This window comes from Engystomops pustulosus, chromosome 4 (genome assembly GCF_040894005.1).
Source record: "Engystomops pustulosus chromosome 4, aEngPut4.maternal, whole genome shotgun sequence".
Classification (NCBI taxonomy): domain Eukaryota; kingdom Metazoa; phylum Chordata; class Amphibia; order Anura; family Leptodactylidae; genus Engystomops; species Engystomops pustulosus.
The window spans coordinates 6,965,692-6,993,653 of NC_092414.1; the positions used below are offsets into that span (position 1 = coordinate 6,965,692).

The window sequence follows — 27,962 nt, forward strand, 5'->3', positions numbered from 1 at the left end:
ACATCAGCGCGCCCTAGGCCGCAACCGCCAACCACTCCGGTATTCTGGGCCCCGGCTGCCTCCAGGCCCCAAGAAAAGGCTAGGCCCCGGTGGGGGATGTTGCAACTGCTATATCCCAGGTGACTCATCCTCTGGCAGCGCCATATCCCAGACCACTCCTCCTCTAGCAGCGCCATATGCCAGGTGACTCCTCCTCTAGCAGCGCTGAATCCCAGGTGACTCCTCCTCTAGCATCGCCATATCCCAGGTGACTCCTCCTCTAGCAGCGCCGAATCCCAGGTGACTCCTCCTTTAGCATTGCCATATCCCAGGTGACTCCGCCTCTAGCAGCGCCATATCCCAGACCACTCCTCCACTGTCAGCACCATATCCCAGACCACTCCTCCTCTAGCAGCGCCATATCCCTTACCACTCCTCCTCTAGCAGTGCCATATATCAGACCACTCCTTCTCAGGCAGCACCATATGCCTTACCACTCCTCCTCTAGCAGCGCCATATCCCAGACCACTCCTCCTCTGGCAGCGCCATATCCCAGACCACTCCTCTTCTAGCAGCGCCATATCCCAGACCACTCCTCTTCTAGCAGCGCCATATCCCAGACCTCTCCTCCTGTAGCAGCGCCATATCCCAGACCACTCCTCCTCTAGCATCGCCATATCCCAGATGACTCCTCCTCTAGCAGCGCCATATCCCAGACCACTCCTCCTCTAGCATCGCTATATCCCAGGTGACTCCTCCTCTAGCAGCGCCATATCCCAGACCACTCCTCCTCTAGCATCGCTATATCCCAGGTTCCTCCTCCACCAGCAGCGCCATAATCCAGACCACTCCTCCTCTAGCAGCACCATATCCCAGCTGACTTTTCCTCTAGCAGCGCCGTATACCAGGTGACTCCTCTAGCAGCGCCATATCCCAGACCACTCCTCCTCTAGCAGCGCCATATCCCAGACCACTCCTCCTCTAGCAGCGCCATATGCCAGACCTCTCCTCCTGTAGCATCGCCATATCCCAGACCACTCCTCCTGTAGCAGCGCCATATCCCAGACCACTCCTCCTGTAGCAGCGCCATATCCCAGACCACTCCTCCTGTAGCAGCGCCATATCCCAGACCTCTCCTCCTGTAGCAGCGCCATATCCCAGACCACTCCTCCTGTAGCAGCGCCATATCATAGGTGACTCCTCCTCTAGCAGTGCCATATCCCATGTGACTCCTCCTCTAGCAGCGCCGTATCCCAGGTGACTCCTCTAGCAGCGCCATGTCCCAGACCACTCCTCCCCCAGCACCAGACCACTCCTCTAGCTCCTCCCACAAATGACAATATTTTTAATACTGGTCTGTAACATTTCTATTTATTCATTATACACAAACCTCTGTAATATAATATAATAATTAGGTGACGCCATAAGGCACTGAGATCGGTGCATCCTGGGGGGTGTACTAACTGTAAGCTCTTCAGCCCAGACATCAACAGGAAGTGATGGGAAGCAATGATTGGCCAGAAGGGATGATGTATAAAGAGTGGTGGATCATGTGACCTGAAGGACGCTACACTCCGGGGGTCTCCCGCGTGTTCCCCTCCAGGCTGAGTCGGGGGCGCAGTCCGTTTTTCTGCATCACTCGCTGCATTTTTGGCTGCGTCATATCTCTGAGGCGCTGGACGAAAAGATGGGAGGATCCTCTAGTTACATCCAGAGCTGCATTCTCACTAGTAAATGCACTAGGATTGTGGATGCAGTTTTGGATGTGACTGGAGTATGACACAACATCGCTACCTACCTGGGCAACGGTGCCGGATGAGGTCAGGAACATGTATAACATATATCCAGGGATCAGCACCATAGAAGAGAGCGCCATGAGCCAGCCGATGCCCTGACCCCACGGAGGGTACACATACCGGCCTAGGGTCAGAGGGGTCATCTCTACCACGCTGAATATGAAGACCCCCTGTGGCAGGAAAGGAAAGATAAGTGACCCTGCATCACAATGGGGGGGGCAAATATTTCAGGGCGACTCACCAAACAGACGAAGGGGGTGAAGTAGGCCCAGCAGAGCTTCCACCAGGAGCAGGGCTGGTACCCGATCATCTCCTCAATGTCCTGGTAGAAGCGGTCCACACCTGCCGGGGGTGAAGGGGTTACAATGCTGCCCACAGTCTCCCCCTACAGTACAAGCAAGGTAGTGCAGGGACAATACAAAGTCACATGACCCCACTCACCGTAACACCAGGATATGGAGACCGTCTCGAAGAAGACCAGGAACAGGAGGCACATCCCGCTGGCCGAGTAGTAGTCAAAGAGCTTGAAGACGTAGATTCCTCCCTGTAAGAAACACAAGGAAGTAAAACTAGCCCAGACCACCAGGTCATCAGTTACCCCCTGTGCAGGGGTTTTCCTACCCACCTGGGTGATGTTAGAGAACCCGACGATGAAGGAGACGAAGCAGACGCCGGCGATGAAGATTTTCTTCCGACTCCTAAGAAATTGCGGGTATTCGTCCACCAGGGCGGTAATGAAGCCTTCCACTGTGCAAAACTGGAAGTGAAGCAGCACAGAGGATTTCAGCAGAGTCTCCCAGCAGCGCAGAGGATTTCAGGAGGGGCTATGGACCTACCTGGCTGTCCAGACCCAACATGACCAGCATGGAGAAGAAGAGGATGGACCAGACGGGAGACATGGGCAGCTGGGTGACGGCCTGTGGATATGCCAGGAATGCCAGTCCCGGCCCTGCACAGACGAAGCGTTAGTAGTCATGTGACCCTTCATACATGAGGCGCCCGCGAGTTCTGTTACCTGATGCCGCCAGCTCCTGGATCGGTTTCTTGGTGATGTGGGACATGAAGCCAACGATGGAGAAGATGACCAGTCCGGCAAACATACTGGTGGAGGAGTTTATCCCGCACACGATGATGGAGTCCCTGCAGGGAGCAGAGCATGCTGGGAGTTGTAGTCTCACCATGGCTAGAGAGCCGTGGGAGCTAAAGGGTTACTCCTCACCTGTACACATTGTTGTGGAAGGAATTGTAGCTCCCCAGAGCAATGAGGGACCCCAGGCCCAGACCATAGGAGAAGAAGATCTGCGTGGCCGCGTCCATCCAAACCTGAGGAAGAGACCGATAAATCCAGTAATAAATCAGCACAGACTCCTGATAAGAACCAGTTACAAACTATTATACCGGCCGAGCACGAGAAGTGTTGTCATAGGGACACAGATTTACAGTCATTACATCAGACTCTCACCTCAGATTCTGCCAGTTTGCTGAAGTCTGGGGTAATATAGAAGCGAATCCCATCCATCGCTCCGGGAAGGGTGATCCCACGGAAGAACAGGATCACCAGCATGAAGTATGGATAAGTCGCTGAGAAGTAAACCACCTGAGAGGAGAAGGGGGAGAAGAAATCTACCCAAGAGGACATGGGGAGAAGAAATCCACCCAAGAGGACATGGGGAGAAGTCAACCACCCGAGAGGAGAAGCAGAGATGTAAACCACTCGAGAGGAGAAACGGAGAAGTAAACCACTCGAGAGGAGAAACGGAGAAGTAAACCACCCGAGAGGAGAAACGGAGAAGTAAACCACCTGAGAGGAGAAGGGGAGAAGTAAACCACCCAAGGGGAGAAGCAGAGACGTAAACCACCCGAGAGGAGAAGCAGAGACGTAAACCACCCGAGAGGAGAAGGGGGAGAAGAAATCCACCCAAGAGGACATGGGGAGAAGTCAACCACCCGAGAGGAGAAGGGGAGAAGTAAACCACCCGAGAGGAGAAGCGGAGAAGTAAACCACCCGAGAGAAGAAGGGGAGAAGTAAATCACCCGAGAGGAGAAGGGGAGAAGTAAACCACCCGAGAGGAGAAGGGGAGAAGAAAACCACCCGAGAGAAGAAGGGAAGAAGTAAACCACCCGAGAGGAGAAGGGGAGAAGTAAACCACCCGAGAGAAGAAGAGGAGACGTAAACCACCCGAGAGAAGAAGGGGAGAAGTAAACCACCCGAGAGGAGAAGCAGAGATGTAAACCACCCGAGAGGAGAAGGGTAGAAGTAAACCACCCGAGAGGAGAAGCGTAGACGTAAAACACCCGAGAGGAGAAGCGGAGAAGTAAACCACCCGAGAGGAGAAGCGTAGACGTAAAACACCCGAGAGGAGAAGCGGAGAAGTAAACCACCCGAGAGGAGAAGGGGAGAAGTAAACCACCTGAGAGAGGAAGGGGAGAAGTAAACCACCCGAGAGGAGAAGGGGAGAAGTAAACCACCCGAGAGGAGAAGGGGAGAAGTAAACCACCCGAGAGAAGAAGGGGAGAAGTAAACCACCCGAGAGGAGAAGCAGAGATGTAAACCACCCGAGAGGAGAAACGGAGACGTAAACCACCCGAGAGGAGAAGCGGAGACGTAAACCACCCGAGAGGAGAAACAGAAATCAAAAAACACCCAAGAGGAGAAAGAGAAGAAGTAAAACACCTAAGAGGAGAACGGCATAGGTAAACCATCTGAGGAGAAGTGGAGAAATAGACCACTCAATAGGGGAGGGGGGAGTAAACCATCTGAGAGGCAAAGGAGAGAAGTAAACCACCCGGGATGAGAAACGGAGAAGTAAACCACCCGAGAGGAGAAGGGGAGAAGTAAACCACCCGAGAGAAGAAGGGAAGAAGTAAACCACCCAAGAGAAGAAACGGAGAGGAGAAGGCGAAAAGTGAACCACCCGAGAGGAGAAACGGAGAAGTGAACCAACCGAGAGGAGAAACGGAGAAGTGAACCAACCGAGAGGAGAAGGGGAGAAGTAAACCACCCGAGAGGAGAAACGGAGAAGTGAACCACCCGAGAGAAGAAGGGAAGAAGTAAACCATCCAAGAGAAGAAAGGGAGAAGTAAACCACCCGAGAGAAGAAGGGAAGAAGTAAACCACCCAAGAGAAGAAAGGGAGAAGTAAACTACCCGAGAGGAGAAGTGAAGAAGTAAACCACCCAAGAGGAGAAACGGAGAAGTAAACCACCCGAGAGGAGAAGTGAAGAAGTAAACCACCCAAGAGGAGAAACGGAGAAGTGAACCAACCGAGAGGAGAAGGGGAGAAGTAAACCAACCAAGAGGAGAAACGGAGAAGTAAACCACCCGAGAGGAGAAAAGGAGAAGTAACCCACCCGAGAGGAGAAACGGAGAAGTAAACCACCCAAGAGAAAAAGTGAAGAAGTGAACCAGCCGAAAGGGGAAACTGAGAAGTAAACCACCCGAGAGGAGAAACGGAGACGTAAACCACCCGAGAGGAGAAGGGGAGAAGTGAACCACCCGAGAGGAGAAGGGGAGAAGTGAACCACCCGAGAGGAGAAACGGAGAAGTGAACCACCCGAGAGGAGAAACGGAGAAGTGAACCACCCGAGAGGAGAAACGGAGAAGTGAACCACCCGAGAGGAGAAACGGAGACGTAAACCATCCGAGAGAAGAAGGGAAGAAGTGAACCACCTGAGAGGAGAAACGGAGAAGTGAACCACCCAAGAGGAGAATGGGAGAAGTGAACCACCCAAGAGGAGAATGGGAGAAGTGAACCACCCAAGAGGAGAAGGGGAGAAGTAAACCACCCGAGAGGAGAAACGGAGAAGTAAACCACCCGAGAGGAGAAACGGAGAAGTGAACCACCCAAGAGGAGAAGGGGAGAAGTAAACCACCCGAGAGGAGAAACGGAGAAGTGAACCACCCAAGAGGAGAAATGGAGAAGTAAACCACCTGAGAGGAGAAACGGAGAAGTGAACCACCCGAGAGGGGAAACGGAGAAGAAACCACCCGAGAGGGGAAACGGAGAAGAAACCACCCGAGAGGAGAAACGGAGAAGTGAACCACTCGAGAGGAGAAGCGGAGAAGTAAACCACCCGAGAGAAGAAGGGGAAAAGTAAACCACCCGAAAGGAGAAACGGAGAAGTGAACCACCCAAGAGGAGAAGCGGAGAAGTAAACCACCCGAGAGGAGAAGCGGAGAAGTAAACCACCCGAGAGGAGAAACGGAGAAGTGAACCACTCGAGAGGAGAAGCGGAGAAGTGAACCACCCGAGAGGAGAAGGGGAGAAGTGAACCACCCAAGAGGAGAAGGGGAGAAGTGAACCACCCGAGAGGAGAAACGGAGAAGTGAACCACCCAAGAGGAGAAGGGGAGAAGTAAACCACCCAAGGGGAGAAGCAGAGACGTAAACCACCCGAGAGGAGAAGCAGAGACGTAAACCACCCGAGAGGAGAAGGGGGAGAAGAAATCCACCCAAGAGGACATGGGGAGAAGTCAACCACCCGAGAGGAGAAGGGGAGAAGTAAACCACCCGAGAGGAGAAGCGGAGAAGTAAACCACCCGAGAGAAGAAGGGGAGAAGTAAATCACCCGAGAGGAGAAGGGGAGAAGTAAACCACCCGAGAGGAGAAGGGGAGAAGAAAACCACCCGAGAGAAGAAGGGAAGAAGTAAACCACCCGAGAGGAGAAGGGGAGAAGTAAACCACCCGAGAGAAGAAGAGGAGACGTAAACCACCCGAGAGAAGAAGGGGAGAAGTAAACCACCCGAGAGGAGAAGCAGAGATGTAAACCACCCGAGAGGAGAAGGGTAGAAGTAAACCACCCGAGAGGAGAAGCGTAGACGTAAAACACCCGAGAGGAGAAGCGGAGAAGTAAACCACCCGAGAGGAGAAGCGTAGACGTAAAACACCCGAGAGGAGAAGCGGAGAAGTAAACCACCCGAGAGGAGAAGGGGAGAAGTAAACCACCTGAGAGAGGAAGGGGAGAAGTAAACCACCCGAGAGGAGAAGGGGAGAAGTAAACCACCCGAGAGGAGAAGGGGAGAAGTAAACCACCCGAGAGAAGAAGGGGAGAAGTAAACCACCCGAGAGGAGAAGCAGAGATGTAAACCACCCGAGAGGAGAAACGGAGACGTAAACCACCCGAGAGGAGAAGCGGAGACGTAAACCACCCGAGAGGAGAAACAGAAATCAAAAAACACCCAAGAGGAGAAAGAGAAGAAGTAAAACACCTAAGAGGAGAACGGCATAGGTAAACCATCTGAGGAGAAGTGGAGAAATAGACCACTCAATAGGGGAGGGGGGAGTAAACCATCTGAGAGGCAAAGGAGAGAAGTAAACCACCCGGGATGAGAAACGGAGAAGTAAACCACCCGAGAGGAGAAGGGGAGAAGTAAACCACCCGAGAGAAGAAGGGAAGAAGTAAACCACCCAAGAGAAGAAACGGAGAGGAGAAGGCGAAAAGTGAACCACCCGAGAGGAGAAACGGAGAAGTGAACCAACCGAGAGGAGAAACGGAGAAGTGAACCAACCGAGAGGAGAAGGGGAGAAGTAAACCACCCGAGAGGAGAAACGGAGAAGTGAACCACCCGAGAGAAGAAGGGAAGAAGTAAACCATCCAAGAGAAGAAAGGGAGAAGTAAACCACCCGAGAGAAGAAGGGAAGAAGTAAACCACCCAAGAGAAGAAAGGGAGAAGTAAACTACCCGAGAGGAGAAGTGAAGAAGTAAACCACCCAAGAGGAGAAACGGAGAAGTAAACCACCCGAGAGGAGAAGTGAAGAAGTAAACCACCCAAGAGGAGAAACGGAGAAGTGAACCAACCGAGAGGAGAAGGGGAGAAGTAAACCAACCAAGAGGAGAAACGGAGAAGTAAACCACCCGAGAGGAGAAAAGGAGAAGTAACCCACCCGAGAGGAGAAACGGAGAAGTAAACCACCCAAGAGAAAAAGTGAAGAAGTGAACCAGCCGAAAGGGGAAACTGAGAAGTAAACCACCCGAGAGGAGAAATGGAGACGTAAACCACCCGAGAGGAGAAGGGGAGAAGTGAACCACCCGAGAGGAGAAGGGGAGAAGTGAACCACCCGAGAGGAGAAACGGAGAAGTGAACCACCCGAGAGAAGAAATGGAGAAGTAAACCACCCGAGAGGAGAAACGGAGAAGTGAACCACCCGAGAGGAGAAACGGAGAAGTGAACCATCCGAGAGAAGAAGGGAAGAAGTGAACCACCTGAGAGGAGAAACGGAGAAGTGAACCACCCAAGAGGAGAATGGGAGAAGTGAACCACCCGAGAGGAGAAACGGAGAAGTGAACCACCCAAGAGGAGAAGGGGAGAAGTAAACCACCCGAGAGGAGAAACGGAGAAGTAAACCACCCGAGAGGAGAAACGGAGAAGTGAACCACCCAAGAGGAGAAGGGGAGAAGTAAACCACCCGAGAGGAGAAACGGAGAAGTGAACCACCCAAGAGGAGAAGGGGAGAAGTGAACCACCCGAGAGGAGAAATGGAGAAGTAAACCACCTGAGAGGAGAAACGGAGAAGTGAACCACCCGAGAGGGGAAACGGAGAAGAAACCACCCGAGAGGGGAAACGGAGAAGAAACCACCCGAGAGGAGAAACGGAGAAGTGAACCACTCGAGAGGAGAAGCGGAGAAGTAAACCACCCGAGAGAAGAAGGGGAAAAGTAAACCACCCGAAAGGAGAAACGGAGAAGTGAACCACCCAAGAGGAGAAGCGGAGAAGTAAACCACCCGAGAGGAGAAGCGGAGAAGTAAACCACCCGAGAGGAGAAACGGAGAAGTGAACCACTCGAGAGGAGAAGCGGAGAAGTGAACCACCCGAGAGGAGAAGGGGAGAAGTGAACCACCCAAGAGGAGAAGGGGAGAAGTGAACCACCCGAGAGGAGAAACGGAGAAGTGAACCACCCAAGAGGAGAAGGGGAGAAGTAAACCACCCGAGAGGAGAAACGGAGAAGTAAACCACCCGAGAGGAGAAACGGAGAAGTGAACCACCCGAGAGGAGAAACGGAGAAGTAAACCACCTGAGAGGAGAAGGGGAGAAGTAAACCACCTGAGAGGAGAAGGGGAGAAGTGAACCACCCGAGAGGGGAAACGGAGAAGAAACCACCCGAGAGGGGAAACGGAGAAGAAACCACCCGAGAGGAGAAACGGAGAAGAAACCACCCGAGAGGAGAAACGGAGAAGAAACCACCCGAGAGGAGATGTAAACCACCAGAGAAGATGAGGAGAAAAGTAAAATACCGAGAGGGGAAGAGGAGAAGAAAGATACATCCTCTATACTTCACCTTCCCAGTCCACTCCACGCCTTTCCAGATAGAGAAGTAAACCATCACCCAGGAAAGTGCCAGGGTGCACGCCAAGTGAACCACCCAAGAGGAGAAATGGAGAAGTGAACCACCCGAGAGAAGAAATGGAGAAGTAAACCACCCGAGAGGAGAAACGGAGAAGTAAACCACCCGAGAGGAGAAACGGAGACGTAAACCATCCGAGAGAAGAAGGGAAGAAGTGAACCACCTGAGAGGAGAAACGGAGAAGTGAACCACCCGAGAGGAGAAACGGAGAAGTGAACCACCCGAGAGAAGAAATGGAGAAGTAAACCACCCGAGAGGAGAAGGGGAGAAGTGAACCACCCGAGAGGAGAAACGGAGAAGTGAACCACCCGAGAGGAGAAATGGAGAAGTAAACCACCCGAGAGGAGAAACGGAGAAGTGAACCAACCGAGAGGAGAAGGGGAGAAGTAAACCACCCGAGAGGAGAAACGGAGAAGTGAACCACCCGAGAGAAGAAGGGAAGAAGTAAACCATCCAAGAGAAGAAAGGGAGAAGTAAACCACCCGAGAGAAGAAGGGAAGAAGTAAACCACCCAAGAGAAGAAAGGGAGAAGTAAACTACCCGAGAGGAGAAGTGAAGAAGTAAACCACCCAAGAGGAGAAACGGAGAAGTAAACCACCCGAGAGGAGAAGTGAAGAAGTAAACCACCCAAGAGGAGAAACGGAGAAGTGAACCAACCGAGAGGAGAAGGGGAGAAGTAAACCAACCAAGAGGAGAAACGGAGAAGTAAACCACCCGAGAGGAGAAAAGGAGAAGTAACCCACCCGAGAGGAGAAACGGAGAAGTAAACCACCCAAGAGAAAAAGTGAAGAAGTGAACCAGCCGAAAGGGGAAACTGAGAAGTAAACCACCCGAGAGGAGAAACGGAGACGTAAACCACCCGAGAGGAGAAGGGGAGAAGTGAACCACCCGAGAGGAGAAGGGGAGAAGTGAACCACCCGAGAGGAGAAACGGAGAAGTGAACCACCCGAGAGAAGAAATGGAGAAGTAAACCACCCGAGAGGAGAAACGGAGAAGTGAACCACCCGAGAGGAGAAACGGAGACGTAAACCATCCGAGAGAAGAAGGGAAGAAGTGAACCACCTGAGAGGAGAAACGGAGAAGTGAACCACCCAAGAGGAGAATGGGAGAAGTGAACCACCCGAGAGGAGAAACGGAGAAGTGAACCACCCAAGAGGAGAAGGGGAGAAGTAAACCACCCGAGAGGAGAAACGGAGAAGTAAACCACCCGAGAGGAGAAACGGAGAAGTGAACCACCCAAGAGGAGAAGGGGAGAAGTAAACCACCCGAGAGGAGAAACGGAGAAGTGAACCACCCAAGAGGAGAAGGGGAGAAGTGAACCACCCGAGAGGAGAAATGGAGAAGTAAACCACCTGAGAGGAGAAACGGAGAAGTGAACCACCCGAGAGGGGAAACGGAGAAGAAACCACCCGAGAGGGGAAACGGAGAAGAAACCACCCGAGAGGAGAAACGGAGAAGTGAACCACTCGAGAGGAGAAGCGGAGAAGTAAACCACCCGAGAGAAGAAGGGGAAAAGTAAACCACCCGAAAGGAGAAACGGAGAAGTGAACCACCCAAGAGGAGAAGCGGAGAAGTAAACCACCCGAGAGGAGAAGCGGAGAAGTAAACCACCCGAGAGGAGAAACGGAGAAGTGAACCACTCGAGAGGAGAAGCGGAGAAGTGAACCACCCGAGAGGAGAAACGGAGAAGTGAACCACCCGAGAGGAGAAGGGGAGAAGTGAACCACCCGAGAGGAGAAACGGAGAAGTGAACCACCCAAGAGGAGAAGGGGAGAAGTAAACCACCTGAGAGGAGAAACGGAGAAGTAAACCACCCGAGAGGAGAAACGGAGAAGTGAACCACCCGAGAGGAGAAACGGAGAAGTAAACCACCTGAGAGGAGAAGGGGAGAAGTAAACCACCTGAGAGGAGAAGGGGAGAAGTGAACCACCCGAGAGGGGAAACGGAGAAGAAACCACCCGAGAGGGGAAACGGAGAAGAAACCACCCGAGAGGAGAAACGGAGAAGAAACCACCCGAGAGGAGATGTAAACCACCAGAGAAGATGAGGAGAAAAGTAAAATACCGAGAGGGGAAGAGGAGAAGAAAGATACATCCTCTATACTTCACCTTCCCAGTCCACTCCACGCCTTTCCAGATAGAGAAGTAAACCATCACCCAGGAAAGTGCCAGGGTGCACGCCAAGGGCCAACGAATATTCCCCGGTTCTCCAAGTCCACCTGTGACCTGATGCATATTCCTCCTACAATGCAAACAATAAGGGTGGAAGCAGGAAAAGGACGGATCTGAGGAACAAACTGTGCCCCACCTATCTACAGGCCATGTGTAGTACTGCAGCTTAGCAACAATTGCTTAAAGTGAACCTGTCATCAGAAATAATCCACTACCGGTATGTAATGAAGCAGCTGAACACCTTGTAGATCATGTCTATTTCATGGCCCAGTGCGGTGGCATCGTCCAGAAGATCCACTTTGGAGTGAGATGTAATTTGGTTGTATAAAGTCAAGGAGGCGGAGAGTTTAACACTGAAGTCAAGCTCTCCTCACTTCATATATGTACTTGATGGTCCTACATCCAGACACATCACTAACCAGATCTCCTCCATTCTGCGGTGCAGAGAGCTTGACTTCAGTGCTGACCTCTCCGCCTCCATGACTTTATACAACCAATTTACAACTCACTTTAAAGATAATTTTCTGAATGATGTCCTCATGAAATAAACATGATCTGGAAGGTGTTAATCTGCTTCACAACATTCTGGTTAATGAGGTCAATTTCTGATGACAGGTTCCCTTTAAATGCCATTGATCTCTGCAAGATCAGACACAATGGGCCGGACGTATCGCTGTTCTGTGCTCAAGTCTCGTTGTTGCGCCAGAATTATCACCAGTTCCAGCCATCTGTGATGATGAGTTTCTGCCTCTTATTAATCACGTTACTTTAGGTGCAGTTTAGGCGCAATGTTAGATTCGGGCTCTTACATGTGATCCTCCTGCAAGCTCCTCTCTGCTTCTCTCCCGCACCCCAGCATGAGAATGACCCCCACAGCAGCACCCAGGTGTGTGACACCCTGCACCCAATGACCTCCTCAGCAGGGGCTTCCCCTGGAGGGGATCCCCCAGTGCTGATCTCCTGCTGCCCCCCTGTAATTCTGCCAAGTATCCTCCTCAGACACCAGTGTGGTCATCCTGCTACACTGTGATACTTCTCTGTCCTGTCTGCAGCTCTCACTCACTTCCCTTCTATTATGCTACATTGGGAACAATTCTCTGTACTGTCTGCAGCACACACTCACTTCTCTTCTATCCTCCAGGACACTTCTCTGTCCTGTCTGCAGCTCCCACTCACTTCTCTTCTATCCTACTACACGGGACACTTCTCTGTACTATCTGCAACTCACACTCACTTCTCTTCTATTCTGCTACACGGCAGCACTTCTCTGTCCTGTCTGCAGCTCACATTCACTTCTCTTCTATCCTGTTACATGGGCCACTTCTCTGTATTGTCTACAGTTCCCACTCACTTCTCTTCTATCCTGCTACACGGAGACACTTCTCTGTCCTGTCTGCAGCTCCCACTCACTTCTCTTCTATCCTGCTACACGGAGACACTTCTCTGTACTATCTGCAGCATCTACTCACTTCTCTTCTATCCTGCTACACAGGGACACTTATCTCTCCTGTCTGCAGCTCCTACTCACTTCTCTTCTATCCTGCTACACGGGACACTTCTCTGTCCTGTTTGCAGCTCCCACTCACTTCTCTTCTATCCTGCTACACAGGGACACTTCTCTGTCCTGTCTGCAGCTCCCACTCACTTCTCTTCTATCCTGCTACACGGAACACTTCTCTGTACTGTCTGCAGCTCCCACTCACTTCTCTTCTGCTACACAAGAAATTTCTCTGTACTGTCTGCAGCTCCCACTCACTTCTCTTCTATTCTGCTACACAGGGACACTTCTCTGTCCTGTCTGCAGCTCCCACTCACTTCTCTTCTATCCTGCTACACGGGACACTTCTCTGTACTATCTGCAGCTCACACTCACTTCTCTTCTGCTACACAAGAAACTTCTCTGTACTGTCTGCAGCTCCCACTCACTTCTCTTCTATCCTGCTACACGGGACACTTCTCTGTACTATCTGCAGCTCCCACTCACTTCTCTTCTATCCTGCTACACGGCAGCACTTCTCTGTCCTGTCTGCAGCTCACATTCACTTCTCTTCTATCCTGTTACATGGGCCACTTCTCTGTATTGTCTACAGTTCCTACTCACTTCTCTTCTATCCTGCTACACGGAGACACTTCTCTGTCCTGTCTGCAGCTCCCACTCACTTCTCTTCTATTCTGCTACACAGGGACACTTCTCTGTACTATCTGCAGCTCCTACTCACTTCTCTTCTATCCTGCTACACAGGGACACTTATCTCTCCTGTCTGCAGCTCCTACTCACTTCTCTTCTATCCTGCTACACGGGACACTTCTCTGTCCTGTTTGCAGCTCCCACTCACTTCTCTTCTATCCTGCTACACAGGGACACTTCTCTGTCCTGTCTGCAGCTCCCACTCACTTCTCTTCTATCCTGCTACACGGAACACTTCTTTGTACTATCTGCAGCTCCCACTCACTTCTCTTCTATCCTGCTACACGGAACATTTCTCTGTACTGTCTGCAGCTCCCACTCACTTATCTTCTATTCTGCTACACAGGGACACTTCTCTGTACTGTCTGCAGCTCCCACTCACTTCTCTTCTATCCTGCTACACAAGGGCCACTTCTCTGTCCTGTCTGCAGCTCCTACTCACTTCTCTTACATCCTGCTACACGGAACACTTCTCTGTACTGTCTTCAGCTCCCACACACTTCTCTTCTATCCTGCTACATGGGGAGACTTCTCTGTCCTGTCTGCAGCTCCCACTCACTTCTCTTCTATCCTGCTACACAGGAAGCTTATCTGTACTGTCTGCAGCTCCCACTTACTTCTCTTCTATTCTGCTACACAGGGACACTTCTCTGTACTGTCTGCACCTCCTACTCACTTCTCTTCTATCCTGCTACACAGGGAAACTTATCTCTCCTGTCTGCAGCTCCTACTCACTTCTCTTCTATCTTGCTACATGGGACACTTCTCTGTCCTGTTTGCAGCTCGCACTCAATTCTCTTCTATCCTGCTACACGGGGGACACTTCTCTGTCCTGTCTGCAGCTCCCACTCACTTCTCTTCTATTATACTACATGGGGGACACTTCTCTGTACTGTCTGCAGCTCACACTCACTTCTCTTCTATCCTCCAGGACACTTCTCTGTCCTGTCTGCAGCTCACACTCACTTCTCTTCTATCCTGCTACACGGGACACTTCTCTGTACTATCTGCAGCTCACACTCACTTCTCTTATAGCCTGTTACATGGGCCACTTCTCTGTACTGTCTGCAGCTCACATTCACTTCTCTTCTATCCTGTTACATGGGCCACTTCTCTGTATTGTCTACAGTTCCTACTCACTTCTCTTCTATCCTGCTACACGGAGACACTTCTCTGTCCTGTCTGCAGCTCCCACTCACTTCTCTTCTATTCTGCTATACAGGGACACTTCTCTGTACTATCTGTAGCTCCTACTCACTTCTCTTCTATCCTGCTACACAGGACACTTATCTCTCCTGTCTGCAGCTCCTACTCACTTCTCTTCTATCCTGCTACACGGGACACTTCTCTGTCCTGCTTGCAGCTCCCACTCACTTCTCTTCTATCCTGCTACACAGGGACACTTCTCTGTCTTGTCTGCAGCTCCCACTCACTTCTCTTCTATCCTGCTACACGGAACACTTCTTTGTACTATCTGCAGCTCCCACTCACTTCTCTTCTATCCTGCTACACGGAACACTTCTCTGTACTGTCTGCAGCTCCCACTCACTTCTCTTCTGCTACACAGGAAACTTCTCTGTCCTGTCTGCAGCTCCCACTCACTTCTCTTCTATTCTGCTACACAGGGACACTTCTCTGTACTGTCTGCAGCTCCCACTCACTTCTCTTCTATCCTGCTACACAGGGGACACTTATCTGTCCTGTCTGCAGCTCCTACTCACTTCTCTTACATCCTGCTACACGGAACACTTCTCTATACTGTCTTCAGCTCCCACACACTTCTCTTCTATCCTGCTACATGGGGACACTTCTCTGTCCTGTCTGCAGCTCCCTGTTAGGGTTGGTTACACAAAAGACAGGGGAAAGTGTGCCCTGAGCTTGCCCCAACCTCTGTCCCTTCCTATAGCCCCCCCACGCTAAACCGTGGGGCGACTACTTGAAGACTCGAAATATTCTGGGTAAGTGTGGGAAGGGGAACACAAACAGACTGACAAACATAAAACATAAAAGAATCGTAAACAAGCCGGAGTCACAACTAGAGGGTACGTCAAAAGCAGAATCAGTAAGCAAGAGTCAAAGTCCAAAACTAGCCGAGTTAGCAACAATATAGATACAAATACAGAGCAATACAAACTAGCAGCAACCAGGTGGAGAAAGGAATTTTCAAACACTGGCACTGGTGACTAGTGAAGCTGCAATTTATGCAGCCAGAACTCCACCTCCAGAACCTGATAGGTGCTGGACAGCATCTGGGAATTAACCCCTCATGGTGCAGAAACAACCAAGCACCAAGCAGAGGTTCAAAGTCCCAGCCACTCCTAGACAGCGCGAGATCTTAGCAGCCGCTGCCCAGGACGAGAGGTGGAGTTTGCGCGGATACGCGCCGGGGTTCGGAGAACGCTGCTGGCACCACCAGAAGAACCAGAAGTCCCAGCAATCTCCCTAGCGAACCTGACAGTACCCCCCCCCTGACGGGGGGCCTTCGGACCCCTAGATCTTAAAGATGGCTTCTGAGGGTAGGTCTGATGAAATAACCTGAGTAACCGTGGAGCATGAACATCTCTAGCCGGAACCCAAGACCTATCCTCAGGACCAAAACCTTTCCAATGGACCAGGTACTGCAGGGAGTTACCTACCCATCTGGAACTCACCACCTTTTCCACCTCAAATTCCAGATTCCCCTCCACAATAGATGGAGAAGGAGGGTCAGAAAGAGGCAAAACAGGCTCAACATAGCGCTTCAGAAGACTCTTATGGAAGGTGTTATGGACCCGCCACCCTGCTGGAAGTGTAATCTTGAAGGAAACCGGGTTAACAATATGAGTAACAACAAACGGACCCACAAACCTGGGCGCAAACTTCAAAGAGGGGACCTTCAATTTAAGGTTTTTTGTAGATAACCACACTTTATCCCCCACCACAAACGTATCAGATTTAGTGCGCCTTCTTTCAGTTTGTTGGACCATAGAATTTTGAGCCCTCTGAATATTCTCCCGAACTTGTGACCAGAGCGAGCGCAACTTGGATGTAATGGCTTCCGCTCGAGGAATATTTGAGACAGGCACAGATGAAAAAGAGAAACGTGGATGAAAACCATAATTGCAGAAAAACGGAGATACCTGTGTGGACGAACTACAGTGGTTATTAATAGCAAATTCTGCCAACGGAAGGAATTTCACCCACTGGTCCTGACTGTCCGAGACAAAGAGTCGCAGATATTGAATCATCTCCTGATTCATTCTCTCGGACTGACCATTAGACTCAGGATGAAACGCTGAGGAGAACGACAGATTAACTTCCAGTCTAGAACAAAATGCTCGCCAAAATTTGGAAACAAATTGTACGCCCCTATCAGACACAATATCATCTGGTATACCATGGAGGCGTACAATGTTCTGTATAAACAAATCAGCCAATTCTTCAGCTGAAGGTAACTTTTTTAATGGAACAAAGTGTCCCATCTTGGAGAAACGGTCCACTACCACCCAAATCACTGTATAGCCTTGAGATGCTGGCAGATCAGTGACAAAATCCATTGACACTTTAGACCATGGCCTGGTGGGAACTGGAAGCGGAAGAAGAGGCCCCTCAGGACGTCTCCTGGGAGTCTTTCCTCGCGCACAGACCTGACAGGCTTGGACAAATGCGTGCACATCATTAGTCATGTGAGGCCACCAGTAACTTCTCTTTAAGAGATCCAAGGTACTCCGCATTCCCGGATGACCTGCCAATACTGAGCAATGCGTCTCCTCCAACACTCTCAAACGACAAGAAAGAGGAACAAATAATTTGCCTTCCGGAAGGTCTTTGGGTGCAGATTTTTGTCCTGCTAAAATTTGAGAGGAGAGGTGGGAGGAGACAGCTGCCAGCACAACCCCTGGAGACAAAATATTACTGTCAGCAGCCTCTGGAAGCTCAGGAGTCCCGAAGCTACGGGACAAGGCATCAGCCTTCACATTTTTTGACCCAGGTCGGTAGGTGACCACAAAATTAAAGCGAGAGAAAAACAAGGCCCACCTAGCCTGACGTGAGTTCAAACGCTTAGCAGTATCCAAATATACTAAGTTCTTATGATCTGTGAGCACAGTTATCGGATGAAGAGCTCCTTCCAAAAAGTGTCGCCAGACTTCAAATGCCCACTTAATGGCAAGGAGCTCTCGATTACCAATATCATAATTCCTCTCACAAGAGGAAAACTTTCTAGAGAAATATGCACAGGGCCTAAGTCTGGTGAGAGTGGAGGACCCCTGAGACAACACTGCACCTACTCCTACCTCGGAGGCATCAACCTCCACAACAAACGGTAGAGAGAGGTCAGGTTGAACCAAAACTGGGGCTGACGAGAATGCCGCTTTTAAAGTTTCAAACGCTGAGCAAGCGGCAGGGGACCAGTTGTTTGGATCAGCACCCTTACGGGTTAGATCCGTGAGGGGTTTGGCGATCACAGAAAAGTTCTTTATAAAGTTCCGATAATAGTTAGCGAAACCTAAAAACCGTTGTAGGGCCTTAAGATTGGTAGGCCGAACCCAGTCCGTGAGCGCCTGAACCTTACTTGGATCCATCTGTACATCAGAGGGAGTCACAACATAACCTAAGAAGGAAACCTTCTGGACGCAAAAAACACACTTTTCCAGCTTAGCGAAGAGGTGGTTTTTGCGCAACCTGGTAAGTACTTGGCGGAGATGTTGCTGGTGAGAAACCATATCAGGAGAAAAAATCAAAATATCGTCTAGATACACCACCATAAACACACCGATGTAATCATGAAAAATGGAGTTCATAAAGCCTTGAAAAACCGCTGGGGCATTACTCAAACCAAAGGGCATAACCAGGTATTCAAAGTGCCCCAAAGGTGTATTAAATGCGGTTTTCCACTCATCCCCTTCTCGGACCCGAATCAGGTTATAAGCCCCTCTGAGATCTAATTTAGAGAAAACTTGGGCCCCAGAAACCTGATTTAAGAGATCCGGGATCAAGGGGAGGGGACCTGAGTTTTTTACCGTTATCTTATTTAATTCTCGATAGTCAATACACGGCCGTAAACCACCATCTTTTTTCTCAACAAAAAAGAACCCGGCCCCAGTGGGCGACTCAGAGGGACGAATATGTCCGATTGCCAAACTCTCATCAATATAACTCTTCAGTGCCTCCCGTTCTGGTACCGACAAGTTATATATACGACCCTTTGGCAATCTAGCATCAGGAAGAAGGTCAATTTTACAATCAAACTCCCTGTGAGGAGGAAGGACTTGGGACAAGGGTTTTGAAAACACATCTGAGTAGTCCGAGAGAAAACCTGGAAGACCCTGATCTTCCGTCACTACTGTACATAATGAAACTCTGGACAGGTGATCCTTACAGAGAGGACCCCAATGAACCAGCTCCAGAGTTTCCCAATTAATTACCGGATTATGGATCCGGAGCCAGGGTAGACCAAGAATGACATTTTCAGACAAGTTTTCCATAACTAGGAAAGAACACCATTCTTCATGCATAGCTCCTACCATAAGCTTTATCTGCGGGGTTCGGAATTTGATCAACCCTGCCTGTAGAGGGGTCAAATCCGCACCCGACATCTGGATAGGAGTGGACAATGGAATCAATGACATGCAAAACTGAGAGACAAAATTATAATCGATTAAATTAGTCGCAGCACCTGAATCCAAAAAGGCGCGACCAGTGCAGGAAACAGACTGAAACTTAACCGTACAAGGTAAATACATTCTAGACACAATAGGGAGTACCTGAGCTCCTAAGCAGTCCCCCCGACTACTGCTTAGGAGCGGAAGTTTTCCTGCTGCTGCCTCTTGGAACAGGTGTTGATCTGATGATCAGGACTTCCACAGTAGAAACAAAGATGGCGTCTTATTCGATGTTGCTTCCGCTGTGCAGGAGAGATGCTATCCAGCTCCATGGATTCCAATTCTGGACTACCTGGAGACGGACTGGCCGCTGGCTGACAGTCCGAGGACACCCGAGGTGATCGCCTGGATCTTAGGCGACAATCAACTCGGATGACCAGAGTCATAGCATCATCTAATGTCTGAGGCTCGGCATAAGCTAAGACTAAGTCCTGTACTCGGTCTGACAGTCCGGACATAAATTGGTCTTTTAGGGCGCAGTCATTCCATTGAGAGTCAGTCACATACTGTCTGAACTGAGCACAATAATCTTCTGCTGTCCGTTTTCCCTGACACAGAGATCTAAGGTGGGAAACTGCAAGTGCTCGGCGGTCAGGTTCGTCATAAATCTGGCCTAAAGCAGAAAAAAAAGCGTCAAGAGAAGAACGGGATGGAGAGTCAGGTGGGAGAGAAAAAGCCCAATTTTGCGGATCCCCACGCAACAGGGAAATTACCACGCCCACCCTTTGAAACTCTGTGCCCGATGAACGAGGGCGTAAAGAAAAGTAAAGTTTACAGCCCTCCCGAAATGAAAAAAATTTCTTACGGTCACCAAAAAACACGTCAGGGAGAGGAACCTTAGGTTCAGGCGTGGGTGGCAGTGGATCCTGCGGTGATGTCTGCCGTGGAACCTGCATAGATTCCTGAATTTGGAGACGGGAGGCTAGATCCTGAACAAGCTGAGTTAGGGTCTGGACCTGAGCGACCACAGCTGACAAAGGCTCCATGGGAGGAGAGAATGTAGCAGGTCGGATACAGGATGCAGACCTATGTGTGGCCAGTGTTTCTGTTAGGGTTGGTTACACAAAAGACAGGGGAAAGTGTGCCCTGAGCTTGCCCCAACCTCTGTCCCTTCCTATAGCCCCCCCACGCTAAACCGTGGGGCGACTACTTGAAGACTCGAAATATTCTGGGTAAGTGTGGGAAGGGGAACACAAACAGACTGACAAACATAAAACATAAAAGAATCGTAAACAAGCCGGAGTCACAACTAGAGGGTACGTCAAAAGCAGAATCAGTAAGCAAGAGTCAAAGTCCAAAACTAGCCGAGTTAGCAACAATATAGATACAAATACAGAGCAATACAAACTAGCAGCAACCAGGTGGAGAAAGGAATTTTCAAACACTGGCACTGGTGACTAGTGAAGCTGCAATTTATGCAGCCAGAACTCCACCTCCAGAACCTGATAGGTGCTGGACAGCATCTGGGAATTAACCCCTCATGGTGCAGAAACAACCAAGCACCAAGCAGAGGTTCAAAGTCCCAGCCACTCCTAGACAGCGCGAGATCTTAGCAGCCGCTGCCCAGGACGAGAGGTGGAGTTTGCGCGGATACGCGCCGGGGTTCGGAGAACGCTGCTGGCACCACCAGAAGAACCAGAAGTCCCAGCAATCTCCCTAGCGAACCTGACACTCCCACTCACTTCTCTTCTATCCTGCTACAAGGAACACTTCTTTGTACTATCTGCAGCTCCCACTCACTTCTCTTCTATCCTGCTACACGGAACACTTCTCTGTACTGTCTGCAGCTGCCACTCACTTCTCTTCTATTCTGCTACACAGGGACACTTCTCTGTACTGTCTGCAGCTCCCACTCACTTCTCTTCTATCCTGCTACACAAGGGACACTTATCTTTCCTGTCTGCAGCTCCTACTCACTTCTCTTACATCCTGCTACACGGAACACTTCTCTGTACTGTCTTCAGCTCCCACACACTTCTCTTCTATCCTGCTACATGGGGACACTTCTCTGTCCTGTCTGCAGCTCCCACTCACTTCTCTTCTATCCTGCTACACAGGAAACTTATCTGTACTGTCTGCAGCTCCCACTTACTTCTCTTCTATTCTGCTACACAGGGACACTTCTCTGTACTGTCTGCACCTCCTACTCACTTCTCTTCTATCCTGCTACACAGGGAAACTTATCTCTCCTGTCTGCAGCTCCTACTCACTTCTCTTCTATCTTGCTACATGGGACACTTCTCTGTCCTGTTTGCAGCTCGCACTCAATTCTCTTCTATCCTGCTACACGGGGGACACTTCTCTGTCCTGTCTGCAGCTACCACTCACTTCTCTTCTATTATACTACATGGGGGACACTTCTCTGTACTGTCTGCAGCTCACACTCACTTCTCTTCTATCCTCCAGGACACTTCTCTGTCCTGTCTGCAGCTCCCACTCACTTCTCTTCTATCCTGCTACACGGGACACTTCTCTGTACTATCTGCAGCTCACACTCACTTCTCTTCTAGCCTGTTACATGGGCCACTTCTCTGTACTGTCTGCAGCTCACATTCACTTCTCTTCTATCCTGTTACATGGGCCACTTCTCTGTATTGTCTACAGTTCCTACTCACTTCTCTTCTATCCTGCTACACGGAGACACTTCTCTGTCCGGTCTGCAGCTCCCACTCACTTCTCTTCTATTCTGCTATACAGGGACACTTCTCTGTACTATCTGTAGCTCCTACTCACTTCTCTTCTATCCTGCTACACAGGACACTTATCTCTCCTGTCTGCAGCTCCTACTCACTTCTCTTCTATCCTGCTACACGGGACACTTCTCTGTCCTGTTTGCAGCTCCCACTCACTTCTTTTCTATCCTGCTACACAGGGACACTTCTCTGTCTTGTCTGCAGCTCCCACTCACTTCTCTTCTATCCTGCTACACGGAACACTTCTTTGTACTATCTGCAGCTCCCACTCACTTCTCTTCTATCCTGCTACACGGAACACTTCTCTGTACTGTCTGCAGCTCCCACTCACTTCTCTTCTGCTACACAGGAAACTTCTCTGTCCTGTCTGCAGCTCCCACTCACTTCTCTTCTATTCTGCTACACAGGGACACTTCTCTGTACTGTCTGCAGCTCCCACTCACTTCTCTTCTATCCTGCTACACAGGGGACACTTATCTGTCCTGTCTGCAGCTCCTACTCACTTCTCTTACATCCTGCTACACGGAACACTTCTTTGTACTGTCTTCAGCTCCCACACACTTCTCTTCTATCCTGCTACATGGGGACACTTCTCTGTCCTGTCTGCAGCTCCCACTCACTTCTCTTCTATCCTGCTACACAGGAAACTTCTCTGTACTGTCTGCAGCTCCCACTCACTTCTCTTCTATTCTGCTACACAGGGACACTTCTCTGTACTGTCTGCAGCTCCTACTCACTTCTCTTCTATCCTGCTACACAGGGAAACTTATCTCTCCTGTCTGCAGGTCCTACTCACTTCTCTTCTATCTTGCTACATGGGACACTTCTCTGTCCTGTTTGCAGCTCGCACTCAATTCTCTTCTATCCTGCTACACGGGGACACTTCTCTGTCCTGTCTGCAGCTCCCACTCACTTCTCTTCTATTATGCTACATGGAGGACACTTCTCTGTACTGTCTGCAGCTCCCACTCACTTCTCTTCTATCCTACAGGACACTTCTCTGTCCTGTCTGCAGCTCCCACTCACTTCTCTTCTATCCTGCTACACGGGACACTTCTCTGTACTATCTGCAGCTCACACTCACTTCTCTTCTATCCTGCTACACGGGGGCACTTCTCTGTCCTGTCTGCAGCTCCCACTCACTTCTCTTATATCCTGCTACAAAGGAAACTTCGCTGTACTGTCTGCAGCTCCCACTCACTTCTCTTCTATTCTGCCACACAGGGACACTTCTCTGTACTTTCTGCAGCTCCTATTCACTTCTCTTCTATCCTGCTACACAGGGACACTTATCTCTCCTGTCTGCAGCTCCCACTCACTTCTCTTCTATCCTGCTACACGGGACACTTCTCTGTCCTGTTTGCAGCTCCCACTCACTTCTCTTCTATCCTGCTACACAGGGACACTTCTCTGTCCTGTCTTCAGCTCCTACTCACTTCTCTTCTATCCTGCTACACGGAACACTTCTTTGTACTATCTGCAGCTCCCACTCACTTCTCTTCTTTCCTGCTACACGGAACACTTCTCTGTACTATCTGCAGCTCTCACTCACTTCTCTTCTGCTACACAGGAAACTTCTCTGTACTGTCTGCAGCTCCCACTCACTTCTCTTCTATTCTGCTATACAGGGATACTTCTCTGTACTGTCTGCAGCTCCCACTCACTTCTCTTCTATCCTGCTACACAGGGGACACTTATCTGTCCTGTCTGCAGCTCCTACTCACTTCTCTTACATCCTGCTACATGGGACACTTCTCTGTACTGTCTGCAGCTCCCACACACTTCTCTTCTATCCTGGAACACACGACACTTCTCTGTCCTGTCTGCAGCTCCTACTCACTTCTCTTCTATCCTGTTACATGGGCCACTTCTCTGTATTGTCTACAGTTCCTAACCACTTCTCTTCTATCCTGCTACACGGAACACTTCTTTGCACTATCTGCAGCTCCCACTCACTTCTCTTCTATCCTGCTACACGGAACACTTCTCTGTACTGTCTGCAGCTCCCACTCACTTCTCTTCTATTCTGCTACACAGGGACACTTCTCTGTACTGTCTGCAGCTCCCACTCACTTCTCTTCTATCCTGCTACACAGGGGACACTTATCTGTCCTGTCTGCAGCTCCCACTCACTTCTCTTACATCCTGCTACACGGAACACTTCTCTGTACTGTCTGCAGCTCCCACACACTTCTCTTCTATCCTGCTACATGGGGACACTTCTCTGTCCTGTCTGCAGCTCCTACTCACTTCTCTTCTATCCTGCTACACGGAACACTTCTTTGTACTATCTGCAGCTCCCACTCACTTCTCTACTATCCTGCTACAAGGAACTTTTCTATGTACTTTCTGCAGCTCCCACTCACTTCTCTTCTATTCAGCTACACAGGGACACTTCTCTGTACTGTCTGCAGCTCCTACTCACTTCTCTTCTATCCTGCTACACAGGGGACACTTATCTCTCCTGTCTGCAGCTCCTACTCACTTCTCTTACATCCTGCTATATGGGACACTTCTCTGTACTGTCTGCAGCTCCCACACACTTCTCTTCTATCCTGCTACACACGACACTACTCTGTCCTGTCTGCAGCTCCTACTCACTTCTCTTCTATCCTGTTACATGGGCCACTTCTCTGTATTGTCTACAGTTCCTACTCACTTCTCTTCTATCCTACTACACGGAACACGTCTCTGTACTGTCTGCAGCTCCCACTCACTTCTCTTCTGCTACACAGGAAACTTCTCTGTACTGTCTGCAGCTCCCACTCACTTTTCTTCTATTCTGCTACACAGGGACACTTCTCTGTACTGTCTGCAGCTCCCACTCACTTCTCTTCTATCCTGCTACACAGGGGACACTTATCTGTCCTGTCTGCAGCTCCTACTCACTTCTCTTACATCCTGCTACACGGAACACTTCTCTGTACTGTCTGCAGCTCCCACACTCTTCTCTTCTATCCTGCTACATGGGGACACTTCTCTGTCCTGTCTGCAGCTCCTACTCACTTCTCTTCTATCCTGCTACACGGAACACTTCTTTGTACTATATGCAGCTCCCACTCACTTGTCTTCTATCCTGCTACACTAAACACTTCTCTGTACTGTCTGCAGCTCCTACTCACTTCTCTACTATCCTGCTAAACAGGGGACACTTATCTGTCCTGTCTGCAGCTCCTACTCTCTTCTCTTACATCCTGCTACATGGGACACTTCTCTGTACTGTCTGCAGCTCCCACACACTTCTCTTCTATCCTGCTACACACGATACTTCTCTGTCCTGCCTGCAGCTCCAATTCCCTTCTCTTCTATCCTGTTACATGGGCCACTTCTCTGTATTGTCTACAGTTCCTTCTCACTTCTCTTCCATCATGCTACACGGAGACACTTCTCTGTCCTGTCTGCAGCTCCCACTCACTTCTCTTCTATCCTGCTACACAGAAAACTTCTCTGTACTGTCTGCATCTCCCACTCACTTCTCTTCTATTCTGCTACACAGGGACACTTCTCTGTACTGTTTGCAGCTCCTACTCACTTCTCTTCTATCCTGCTACACAGCGACACTTATCTCTCCTGTCTGCAGCTCCTACTCACTTCTCTTCCATCCTGCTACACGGGACACTTCTCTGTCCTGTCTGCAGCTCCCACACACTTCTCTTCTATCCTGCTACACATGACACTTTTCTGTCCTGTCTGCAGCTCCTACTCACTTCTCTTCTATCCTGTTACATGGGCCACTTCTCTGTCCTGTCTACAGTTCCTACTCACTTCTCTTCTATTCTGCTACATGGAACACTTCTCTGTACTGTCTGCAGCTCCCACACACTTCTCTTCTATCCTGCTACACAGGGACACTTCTCTGTCCTGTCTGCAGCTCCCACTCACTTCTCTTCTATCCTGCTACACGGAACACTTCTTTGTACTGTCTACAGTTCCTACTCACTTCTCTTCTATCCTGCTACATGGAGACACTTCTCTGTCCTGTCTGCAGCTACAAGATACTTCTCCTATATCCTGCTACACGGGACACTTCTCTGTCCTGTCTGCAGCTCCCACTCACTTCTCTTCTATCCTGCTACAAGGGGCACTTCTCTGTCCTGTCTGCAGCTCCCACTCACTTCTCTTCTATCCTGCTACAAGGAGACAATTCTCTGTACTATCTGCCCTACAAACTTCTCTTCTATCCTGTAGCTCTCACTCATTTTTCACAGTCCTGGTGCTACAATATAAAGTTGAGGCAGATCAGCCCCAAAACTATCACTTACTCCCAAAACTCGGTGACGGCGCTGGTGAGGTTGGTGGTGTCGTTCAGGGAGTAGTTGGAGAAGCAGCGCTCCGTGTTCCAGCTGTTGTCGCAGCTTTGCCACGGAAGAGTCTTCCCGGTAGAAGAAGGAAAGATGAGGAAAATATGGATTAAATATTATCCATTGACCATGTGACCTCCATGACACTGCTGGGACCCTTTACACGCTGCTGCCGGGCGCTGTGCACTCAGCAATGGAAGGATTATAAATCAATCCTGGATCCATGGATCATCCATAGTGAATATAAAGGATCAAAGCCCCCCCACCTACTGAGGACATGCACCCCGGCCAATAATCGGGTACCACATATCCGGCCCCTCAGCGATAGGAACCCACCCACATATACAGGTGTAGACCCGAAATAACTTATAGTGGAGAACTCACCGAAGAGAAGGAGTTGAAGAGATAATAAAGGGCCCAAGCGATGATAACGATGTAATATACATTCAGCCAGAAGGAGAGGACCACAGCCGCCATCCCCACACCTGCACAAAGGGAACCTGTCATCAGCTCATCCATATACTATATATCACATATCTATCTATCTCCTATCTATCTATCTATCTATTTATCTATCTATCTATCTATCTATCTATCTATCTATCTATCTATCTATCTCCTATCTATCTATCTATCTATCTATCTCCTATCTATCTATCTATCTATCTATCTATCTATCTATCTATCTCATACTTATCCCTCTGCTAAACTGCTCAATTCACTGCTCAGATCTGTCTTTACTGAGGACCGGCCACAGCTCACAGGTTTATGGTGAAAGCAGCGGAGAAGTAGAGGCACATACACCATCATACAGGTCTATTGGGGGGGGGGGGCGCAGGAGGTGGCGCCAGTAGTAGAGGCACAGGGGCACATGCTATAACATACACCTCTATGCGGAGGGGAGGGGGAGCTGCATAGGGGACACAGGAACATGCCGCAGCAGATATCAGTAAGTGTTAGCAGATCTGTAGAATCAGAATGAGAATAATATTCCAGCAGTAATAGATGCTGGGGAGACAGATATGTTACTGTTTTCTCTTCCAGGAGATCTGCATCTGTATCCTCAGACCTGAGCAGTGACCTAAGCAGTGACCTGTGACCTGTGACCCTAGGAGACCTGTGCAGTGCAGGTCCACTGGTGTTATCTATCCATCTATCTTATATCTCTCCATAAAAACTAGAGAAACTTTTTGTTGCATGTTGATAACACGTAACATACAATCCGGGTCTCCCTTATACATCTGGTTCTGGTTCTGGTCTATTGTTTGTACCTTTAAACATGGGGGCGAGCTTCCAGACCCCCAGACCCCCGATAGACGTGAACTGTCCCAGCGCCGTCTCCAGGAAGAAGAGCGGGATCCCAGCGAAGACCAAGGTCAGGAAGTATGGGATGAGGAAGGCGCCTGGCGGAGGAGTCGGATTGTCAGACATCACCCAGCTTTCCCAGGCTCAGATACAATGACCCCCCCCCCCCCGCGACCTCTTACCTCCCCCGTTCTTCCCGCACAGATACGGGAAGCGCCAGACGTTCCCCAGCCCGATGGCGTAGCCCACACACGACAGCAAGAAGTCAAACTTGCCCTTCCATGTGCCCCGGTCCTCGGAGCTGGACTTCTTCTTCTGACTGTCCACAGCTGAGGTGTTCGTGTCAATGGGCGCCGCCTGGCGGGACTCACACGGGGAGTTCAGCTCCACAGAGTTGGCGTCTATCTTCCCCATTCTGGACCAGAACACTGGACCCCCGGACTGAGGGGATGGAGGGCTGTAGAGGTGGGTAGCACTTACCTCCTGGGTCCTCCTGTATGAGTAGTGCTGCCTCCCCGGACCCACAAGTCACACTGAGCTGCAGC

The 27,962-nt window shown here is 50.1% G+C and overlaps 1 protein-coding gene across 1 annotated transcript; it reads right to left on the reverse strand.

Moving 5' to 3' along the window:
- Window positions 1-1,336: 1,336 nt before the first annotated feature.
- LOC140125963 (sodium- and chloride-dependent GABA transporter 1-like) lies at window positions 1,337-27,939 on the reverse strand. Its single transcript, XM_072144959.1, has 14 exons — window positions 27,600-27,939; window positions 27,384-27,515; window positions 26,497-26,597; window positions 26,074-26,183; window positions 11,226-11,358; window positions 3,238-3,372; window positions 2,995-3,098; window positions 2,791-2,915; window positions 2,612-2,724; window positions 2,401-2,532; window positions 2,217-2,319; window positions 2,017-2,117; window positions 1,778-1,945; window positions 1,337-1,654 (listed from the first exon to the last, which is right to left on the reverse strand). Exons 1-14 carry the CDS (start codon window positions 27,829-27,831, stop codon window positions 1,547-1,549), a joined length of 1,797 nt encoding a protein of 598 aa, XP_072001060.1. The 5' UTR covers window positions 27,832-27,939; the 3' UTR covers window positions 1,337-1,546.
- Between the last annotated feature and the right edge of the window lie 23 nt (window positions 27,940-27,962).